The following is a 10,188-nucleotide window of genomic DNA, read 5'->3' on the forward strand; positions in this document are numbered from 1 at the left end:
AAGTGCTGGGATTACAGGCGTGAGCCACCACGCCTGGCCTAGAATGCCAATCTTGTTTCCTGGATGCAATCTACTCTGTCAGCTCCCAAGAATGTGACTGATAGGGGCTTCATGTTAAGCTTTGCTCTGCCCCTTCCCTCTGCTTCCTCCGAGTGCCTTTTCCCTACGTGTTGCTGGTTGTGCTCCATGTTGGCTGCTTCACTCCTGTGTTCAATGACCACTGACAGTTGGTTCATCTCCAAGGGCACCGCCCTGAAGAGCTCACTGAAGACTTCTTGCTGGCAGGGGATGATTTTAGACTGGTGGCTATAGCAGATTCTTTTTTGGGCAACCCTCACCTGCAAACATGTTTAGATCTCCTCTTGAGGGACATGTGCCCTGCCTGGGGCATGTAGGTCATGCTGCCAGCTTCCTGGGAGTAGAGTCGGGAGAGGGTCTTGGGGATCTCCTCAGTGTAGGCGAAGTCTTTCTTCTTATAACTCGACCCCTTTTTAGTCCAGAACCCCACCTCTGCCTTCTGCTGTCCTTCAGTCCCTGAGCCTAGAGCCACCTCTCTACAATTTCTCCAAAGAACAAACTTCCAGGCTTGTCTGAGGCATGCCGTGGAAGGAACCTGGGATCTCAATGGCTTCCCAGAGTGCGGATCAAGCCCTCTGGTTTGGCCCCCACTGCTCCTGCCCCATGGCCTCTGTAGTGCCAGCTGCCTCCATCTGCCCAGGCTTCTGGGTCAGGCCAAATGAATGGCCCTGATTATTAGCAGCATCGTCCCTCCTTGCCTTCACCTGTCCTTGGGTCCTAGCTTCGTCGCGTCTGCTCCCCTCACTCACATCTCAGTCTACCTATCAGGAAAATGGGGATAACAGTGGTTCCCACCTCCTGGGATTGCTGTGAAGAACAAATGAGCTCAGGGTGCTGTCATCATCGCCAAGATGGAAATAACCTGGGCAGCCCCTCTGGCAAGCCCTGTCCCCAGCATGTGTTCTGTTCTGCTCACACAAACCCAGAAAGAGGAGCCAGCCAGGGGACAGTATGAAACGCACATGCTGAGTGTGCAGAGCCAGGAACTCTGTTCCCTGCACGTGCTCCAGGCCCTGCCAATGGTGCATGACCAGTCACCAGCCAAGCATGGCGCTGAGAACGTATGTGGCCTCCCTGAGGCTTTGCTCAGTCCCCTCCCTCCACACCCACGGAAAGAGGTGTGCACACATGCAAAATAGCAATAATAATAGTATGAGATGGCAGCTGAGACCTGTGCGGCTGATGACAGTTTGAAAGAAGGATGAGCAGGCTCCCTGCCATCTGCCCGCTGACTTTTCAAGTTACTTTTACCCACCTTCAAAATTACATCTGCTTTTAGCAAGAATTACTGATGTGATAAAGATGGGAGTGTTCACCATGCAAGGGCAGGTAAATTGCTCTGTGCCATTGGGGGTTTAACCCTTAAAAGGAGAGGGGCTTCCCTTCAGCTGCTGCAGGATCCTGGTAGAAGGTGGCACAGATGACATGAAAACCCAGGGAGCCATGCCGCTGCTGGGATCCGGGCTCACCCACCTCCTGCCCCTACCCAAAACTGTCAGGACACGAAGCCTTGCCCGGAGCCTCAAATGCCCAGGGGCTTGGCCAGGCCACAGACTGTGCAGTGGAATGTATGCACACTGCCTGCTTCATCCCACAGCTGTGCCTGCCATAGGTTACCCAGCAGCAGTGGGCACGCGCAATTCAGCTGAATTCAGGGAAGCCAGCAAGTGCTGGGGATCTTCAATGGATGACCTCAGCACGGTCAGGTGTCTGTTTAGAAAAATATACATGGCCAGGCATGGTGGCTCATGCCTGTAATCCCAGCACTTTGGGAGGCCAAGGCGGGTAGATCACAAGGTCAAGAGATCTAGACCATCCTGGCCATCATGGTGAAACCCCGTCTCTACTAAAAATACAAAAATTAGCTGGGCTTGGTGGCGCACACATGTAATCCCAGCTACTCATGAGGCTGAGGCAAGAGAATCGCTTGAACCTGTGAGGAAGAGGTTGCAGTGAGCTGAGATGGCACCATTGCACTCCAGCCTGGTGACAGAGCAAGACTCCCTCTCAAAAAAAAAAAAAAAGTAAGAGAAAAATATACACTTAGGAGGGCAAGGCAGGTGGATCACTTGAGGTCAGGAGTTCAAGACCAGCCTGGCTAACATGGTGAAACCCTGTCTGTCTCCACTAAAAATACAAAAAATTAGCTGGGTGTGGTGGTGCACGCCCATAGTTCCAGCTACTCAGGAGGCTGAGGCAGGAGAAACACTTGAAACCGGGAGACGGAGGGTCCAGTGAGCAAAGATTGGGCCACTGCACTCCAGCCTGGGCGACAGAGCAAGACTCCGTGTCCAAAAAAATAAAAATAAAAAAGGCAAACAACAACAACAACAACAAAACACTTAATGCACATGATGTGGTAGAAGAAAAGCACTTATTAGTGAGAATCACCGCCTCATCCTAAGAAGAGAGTGTCCCCTACTGCAGAGTGCTTTGCTGCTTAATCAGGCTCAGGAGGGAGGGCCTGAGGCCACTGAGACCATGCCTGGAACAAGGAGGCAGACAGCCAGGCTGGTGACTACAGAGGGCCACCCACACACAGGGGGTGGAGCCAGCAACTCTGTGCTCTGCCTGTGAAGTGGCTGGCAGTCCTTCCCAGGAGGGTGTGAGCTGAGGCGTCCTGGGTGCACCAGCTAGCCCACGGCACAGAGCCTGCCTGTTGGTCTCCACCCACAGCGGATCCCCTGCTGCTCCAGCATCAGATTTGGGACGCCCCCCTCGCCCCAACCAGAGGGCATCAGCGATGCCTAGGTAAGTGCTCATCTTAGGGACAAGTAAGAACATAATCAATTGCAGAAATGTCTGCAGGTCTGGCAGGCTCTGCCTCTGCTGCCCCATGCAGACCTCAGCCCAGGGCACCTGTCCTGGTGCTGCGCTGGCTGTGTTGTGGATCTGCCTCTCCAGGGCTGGCCTTGTAGACCCTGACCCAGGGAGTAGCTGGGCTGGCCCCACTTACAACCAGCAGCAGGCAAGGGTGGGACAGAGCCAAACTGCAGCCTCCCCCAGGCATGGCTTTGACTGTTTTAAAAAACTTAAAATGGCCGGGCGTGGTGGCTCACCCCTGTAATCCCAGCACTTTGGGAGGCCAAGGTGGGTGGATCACCTGAAGTCAGGAGTTCAAAACAAGCCTGGCCAACATGGTGAAACCCCATCTCTACTAAAAATTCAAAAATTGACTGAGTATGGTGGCAGATGCCTGTAATCCTGGTTGCTTAGGAGGCTGAGGCCCGAAAATTGCTTGAACCCAGGAGGTGGAGGTTGCAGTGAGTGGAGATTGCACCACTGCACCACAGCCTGGGGGACAGAGTGAGACTCCGTCTCAAAAAAAACCCAAAAAAACAAAAGAACTAAAAATGTCCTTCATGCTTGGAGTCAAACATTCAAACAGAATAAAGGAGACAATGGGAATGCTACCTACCCCAGACCCCAGGTCTCTTACCTGGTGGTCTCAGTCAGCTCAGGCCACTATGAAAAAGGACCGCAGACTGGGTGGCTTATAAATAGCAGGCATTGGCCGGGTGCGGTGGCTCAAGCCTGTAATCCCAGCACTTTGGGAGGCCGAGACGGGCGGATCACGAGGTCAGAAGATCGAGACCATCCTGGCTAACACGGTGAAACCCAGTCTCTACTAAAAAATACAAAAAACTAGCCGGGCGTGGTGGCGGGCGCCTGTAGTCCCAGCTACTCGGGAGGCTGAGGCAGGAGAATGGTGTGAGCCCGGGAAGAGGAGCTTGCAGTGAGCTGAGATCCGACCACTGCACTCCAGCCTGGGCGACAGAGCGAGACTCCGTCTCAAAAAAAATAAATAAATAAAATAAATAAATAAATAAATAGCAGGCATTTATTTCTCCTAGTTCTGGAGGCTGGAAGTCCCAGATCAAGGTGCCAGTATAGTTGGGTCCTGGGGAGGGCTCTCTTCAGGTTGCAGATGGCCACATGGCAGAGAAAGAGGAAGAGAGCTTGGGGTCTCCATCCTCTTGACCTAACCTCTCAAGGGTCCCACCTCCTAATGCCATCGCACTGGGGCTGATAATTTCTACATAGGAATTTGCGGGGAGGAGTACAGAAACGTTTAGTTCATAGCACCAGAGGAAACCCAGAGAAAACACGCGAATGTCCATGTTCTATGCATCCTACCAGGAATTTCTGTGTGCACACACACATACACTCATTAGAACAAATGAGATAAGTCTATACACATACCCTCTAGCTTCCTCTTTTTCATGCAACAGTATACTCTGAAGATTGCTGCATTTCACAGACCTAAATATACCTCCTTCTTTTTTTTTGTTTTAGACGGAGTTTCACTCTGAAGTTTCACTCGGAGCTGCCGAGGCTGGAGTGCAATGGTGTGATCTCGGCTCACTGTAACCTCCGCCTTCCAGGTTCGAGCGAGTCTCCTGCCTCAGGCTCCCGAGTGGCCAAGATTACAGGCGCCCGCCATCACACCCGGCTAGTTTTTGTATTTTTAGCACAGATGGGGTTTCACCATGTTGGTCAGGCTGGTCTCGAACTCCTGACTTCAAGTGATCCACCTGCCTCAGCCTCCCAAAGTGCTGGAATTACACCATGAGAGCCACCACGCCCAGCCACCGCCCTCTTTTTCAATGACTGCATGGTAATGCAGACCTGACCTAGGGATGTGATGTAATTAATCTTGATAGTTCTTAAGTTGTTCCTATCCTTTTCCAATCACTGCAATGCTTTGATGAGCTTCTGTATTACATGTCTTGACAAGACTGTGAAGTGGGCTTGCTGGGCCAGAGCACATATGCGTGCAGTTCTGGTAAATGTGACTACATTCCCCCATGGAGCATGTCCCTTCAGCTCACTCGAAAGGCCATTGTCAAAATTTGGAACTTGCTGATCTGATAGTGGAAAGTAGGATCTCATTGATATTTCCGTTTGCGTTTCTCTTATTGTGATAACACTCAGCATATTTTTAAATGTTTAGAGGCATTTTTCTTTTCTGTGAAGGATTTCTTCCCGTTGCCCATTTTTCAATTCAGTTGTTGGATTTCTTTCTTTGATTTATAGTGGCCCTTTGCCTGTGCCATAAGTTACGTATGTTATTATGCATATGATTCTGTTTTCACATAGACTTAAGTATACCTTATTCTTTTTCATGACTGCAGGGTAAATTCCATCTTAGGAATGTGCCATATTTTTTTTTCTATTTATCCTTTTTTTTTTTTTTTTATCTTTAAGCAGGATGTTTTCTGCCATGCAGATATATTTTTTTCTTATCTGGTAGAATAAATCAATTGTGTTGCTTATGGCCACAGGGTTTTGCAAGATCATTAAAGAGTTCAACCCTCTCCAAGATTACAGTTGTGTGTGTGTATGTGTGTTTGAGACAGAGTCTTGTTCTGTCACCCAGGCTGGACTGCAGTGGCACAATCTTGGCTCACTGCAGCCTTCACTTCCTGGGTTCAAGCAATCCTCCTGCCTCAGCCTCCTGAGTAGCTGGGACTGCAAGCACGCCACCATGCCCAGCTGACTTGTATTTTCAGCACAGTAGGAATTTCATCATGTTGGTTGGGCTGATCTCAAACTTCTGACCTCAAATGATCTGACCGCCTTGGCCTCCCAAAGTGCTGGGATTACAGGCTTGAGTCACCGCGCCTGGCCAACAGTTGTTTTTTTGTTTTAATCATTTTCTTCCGGTATTTTTTTGGTTTCCATCTTTGATCCATCAGGCTTCTTCTGGAGGGAGTGGGCCAGCATGACACCATAAAGCCACATCCCCAATATAGTAAAAGGCTGTCTGGAAGGCTGTCTGGGCCCCAGCTTTGCACCCCATGGTCAGGTCACTGTGTCTGGGTGGAATGGTCCCCTAAACACAGTCCCACTGAGAGGTGAAGCCAACGGGACTTCCTGGGTCCAGTGGGGAGTTGGAGAACTTTTGTGTCTTACAAGAGGATTGTAAAACGAACCAATCAGTGCTCTGTAGCTAGCAAGGGATTGTAAAATGCACCACTCAGCGCTCTGTAAAAACTCACCAATCAGTGCTCTGTAGCTAGCAAGCGGTTTGTAAAGTGCACCAACCAGCGCTCTGTAAAATGGACCTATCGGCGCTCTGTAAAATGGACCAATCAGCAGAATTCTAAAACTAACCAATCCCGGCTAGGATTGAGAAAAGGGCATTCTGATAGTACAGGAACAGGAGATGGGAGGGGACAAATAAGGGAATAAAAGTTGGCCTCCCCCCTCCCCCAAGCCAGCAGCAGCAACCTGCTCCTGTCTTCTTCCGTGCTGTGGAAGCTTTGTTCTTTTGCTCGTCACAGTAACTCTTGCTGCTGCTCACCCTTTGGGTCCTTGCCATCTTTGAGAGCTATAACACCGGGAAGGGCCCGGGTTGCATTATTGAAATCAGCGAGACCAGGAACCCACCCCAAGGAACCAACTCCGCACACACCGCTTGCTCCTATTACAAGCACAATGTTCTCAGAGCTGGGAACTGGGCTCAGGCTGGCTTCCAATTGCTGGGCTCAGGCTATTCAAAATGGAGTTGCTCTGGTTCAAATGCCTCGGACAGGTGCGGAGGGAGGGTGGTGAGTGGAGCCCACCCACCACCAAGTCACACGCACCCACACTCCTCCTGAATCGTATTTTCTAGGCATCTTACTAATTTAATCCCCACAACAACGAGCTGCGGAGGTTGTTTCTCTCTCAGATTTCTGCACATCCTCTGTACTTGTAAGATTTGGGGGAACAAGTCAAGTTGAACAAGCTAATCCCTGAAAGGTGAGCCCCACAGCCCCGCAGCCCTCTCCCAGAGCCGGTGGCCTGTATGCCAGGTCCCCGACAAATGCTGGCTCCACGGCAGCTGCCATCACTCCCCTGCAGCAGTGCCAGTCTGCAGGGCAACCCCGAGGTCCTCGTGCGGGTGACCAGCTGCGGCACGGCCAGTGCGGCCCAGGGAGGGAGGGGCTGGGCTGCCCCTCAGGTGTCTCGCGAGGGCCCTTGGCGGCTCCAGCAGAGGGTTTGCATGTGAGAAGGTCGGGGAGTGCTGCTGCTGCTTACAGGGTTGTTTCAATTATTCCAGCTGCACCGAGGTATTTCAAAGTCAGACCAAATAAACATTTGCATCTAAAAAAGGTGAAACAGGGTCATTTGAAATAGAGAAGAAAGCCTTTCCCATATCCGGAGGGTGTGGCCCGACGTTCCAGAGTAGCGGCAAGGGTTCGCTCTGGTTTTGTGCCTGTGCCAGGGCACCTAGCCCAGCCTCTGCTTCAGGAGGAAAATTATTTTCTTTTAAATCAAATGTGTGGCGACCTAAGTTTCCTTTCCCTGATTTGCTCCGTGGTCACCCTGGCCCCCCTGCTGTTGTCCGGTCCACATCTTTAAAGGGCTCTCTGTGCTTTTCCTAAGAAGGGGACCACAACATACTCGACAGTATCCACCGGTCTTGCCCAAGGCAGGAGGAAGGGCGGCACCCCCAAACTCCCAGGCCGCCTGCAGCACCCTCCCTGCACCCCCCTCCGCCTCTGGGGAGCATCCTGCCACCGCCCCCCCCCCCCACCCCCACACCAGCCCTCGCCTTCTCACTCTTGGCCAGGCGCTCTGGAGACGTCTGAGAGCCAGGCTTTTCCTGAAGAGTCAGGATTGGAAGGTTGGAAGGCGGTGAGGGCATCAGGTTTTTTCTTCCCTTTTCTTCTAGCAATTACGTCCCCGTGGCTAAATTAAACTCCCATCGGCTAAATTAGGCCCAAAGGGAGAGGCACCTGCTGCTAAGCTGTGTGTGTTGTCCCCCTAGGACTTCCATCCATTGCTGAGCTCCTGACGACAATAGCAGACGACAGGCTGCACCCTGATCCCACCTGGCTGACAGGTGCTGTCACACAGGTACGCCTTCTTGTGGATCATCAGTCACCATTTGCCCCTCGCAACAACCCTGTCCTGGAGGAAGGTCCTTGCCGACACCCGCCCCTCCCCACCCTTAAGGCTCCCTTGCTCATTCATTCAACCATTGTTTACATTTGTCAGGACTGCTGACTAACACTTTCAAGCACAGCGGACCCTTGAACAAGCAGGTGCAAACTGTGCGGGTCCACCCACAGGGAGGCTTTTCAATCAGAATTATACAGGCCAGAGTGTCCCTGCCTCTCCTGCCTCCTTTCCCACCTCCTCCACTTCTTCCTCTCTGCCACCCTGAGGCATCAAGACCAGCCCCTCCTCCTCAGCCACTCAACGTGAAGATAACTAGGATGAAGACTTTTATGATAATGCACTTCCACTTAGTAAATACTTTCTCTTATGATGTTAATGACATTTTATTTTCCCTAGCTTAGTTTATTGTAAGAATACTATATAAATACATATACAAAGTATGTGTTAACTGATTTTTTAATGTTACCAGTAAGGCTTCCAGTTAACAGTCGGCTCTTTATTAGTTAAGTTTGGAGGGAGCCTGAAGTTATACAAGGGTTTCTGACTGCGTGAGGGCTTGGCTCTCCAACCATCACATTGTTCAAGGTTCAACTGCACCTCTCCTACCCATCTCCCCCGCCATCTGATGTGGTAAGATAAATATAAAAACACTTAGAAGCCCTTGAAAACCAGGAAAAATGCCACCAACAGACCAGAACATTGGAGAATTTCTGGAAGATATAAAGCAGAGGAGATCAGATTCTTGGTGAAACGCAATAGAGCCAATGGCATGCAGGTGGGAGGCCATCTTAAAAACTCTCAAGTCTGGAAATGGGGTAGGGTGGGGGCAGTGGAGAAGGAATGACTCATGGAGCCTGGATGGGGTAATCACACAAAGGGCTACCCAGGTGGCTGAGGCAGTGTCCTGCCTGCCTCAGGGTAAAGTCTGAGTGCAGCATTCAGACTGAAGACAAAGATGCACCAGGAGCCTCCAGAGCCAACACTGGCCCAAAGAGAGAAGCAGGGGACTGCCCAGGTGACTGCCAGGCACCATCAGCCACACTGACAGGGAGAGTGGCCCAGATCAGAGGCCCAGGAAGGCACTCTGCCTTTGCAACCTCCTGGCCTGTCTCCATGACCACAAGTGCCCAGTGGTGCCAGGGTTGTCAGACAGTGGCGGTTTAGTTGTGTGCAAGAACTACTATGCACAGCAAGAACGATTGGTTGAGACCGACAGATCGCAAACACACTGCACTCAGGAACCCTTCACCCTCTCAGAAATGGCTGAGGGTTTCAGCGGGCTTTCATTCATACGAGTTTTATCTATTGATATTTACGGTAGTAGAAGTTCAAGTGGAAAAAATTTTCAATATTCATTTATTTTAAAATATTAATAATGGCATGTTAACATAAATAACACTTATACAGGCTGTGTGCAGTGGCTCACGCCTGTAATGCCAGCACTTTGGGATGCCGAGGTGGGTGAATCACCTGAAGTCAGGAGTTTGAGACCAGCCTGACCAACATGGGGAAACCCCATCTCTACCAAAAATACAAAAAATTAGCCAGGCATAGTGGTGCGCACCTGTAATCCCAGCTACTCAAGAGGTTGAGACAGGAGAATCGCTTGAACCTGGGAGGCAGAGGCTGCAGTGAGCTGAGATGGTGTCACTGCATTGCAGCCTGGTCAACAAGAGTGAAACTCTGTCTCAAAAAAAACAAAACAAAAACAAACAAAAACTCCCCAGTGTGTGGCTTAATAGACAGCTGGATTTTCTTTTTGTTGTTTTAATTTTATGTGTTTTAATTTTATGTGTTTAATTTAATTAACTTATTTATTGAGACAGACTCTCACCCAGGCTGTAGTGCAGTGGCATAATCTCGGCTCACTGCAACCTCTGCCTCTCAGTTCAAGCAATCCTCCTGCTTCAGCCTCCCAAGTAGCTGGGATTACAGGAATGCACCACCATGCCTAGCTAATTTTTTTTTCTTTTTTCTTTTCTTTTTTTTTTTCAGTAGAGATGGGGTTTCACCATGTTGGCCAGGCTGGTCTTAAACTCCTGACCTCAAGTAATCTGTCTACCTCACCTCCCAAAGTGTTGGGATTACAGGCATTAGCCTTCATGCCCAGCCAACAACTGGATTTTCTTTCTTTCTTTTTTTTTTTTTTACTATTTTATTATTATTAAAGTTCTAGGGTACATGTGCATAATGTGCAGGTTTGTTACATATGTATAC

General features: G+C 50.1%; 1 protein-coding gene across 1 annotated transcript; it reads left to right on the forward strand.

Annotated features, from left to right (window-relative positions):
• Positions 1–929: 929 nt before the first annotated feature.
• On the forward strand, positions 930–7,829 carry LOC104662015 (neural Wiskott-Aldrich syndrome protein). The gene is given in 5 exon segments (XM_030930848.1): positions 930–1,139; positions 2,755–2,789; positions 2,791–2,829; positions 7,453–7,618; positions 7,621–7,829. Coding segments are annotated over 5 exon segments (597 nt in total). The 3' UTR covers positions 7,768–7,829.
• The last annotated feature ends 2,359 nt before the right edge of the window (positions 7,830–10,188 follow it).

The sequence above is a fragment of the Rhinopithecus roxellana genome, chromosome 5 (assembly GCF_007565055.1).
Source record: "Rhinopithecus roxellana isolate Shanxi Qingling chromosome 5, ASM756505v1, whole genome shotgun sequence".
Lineage (NCBI taxonomy): Eukaryota > Metazoa > Chordata > Mammalia > Primates > Cercopithecidae > Rhinopithecus > Rhinopithecus roxellana.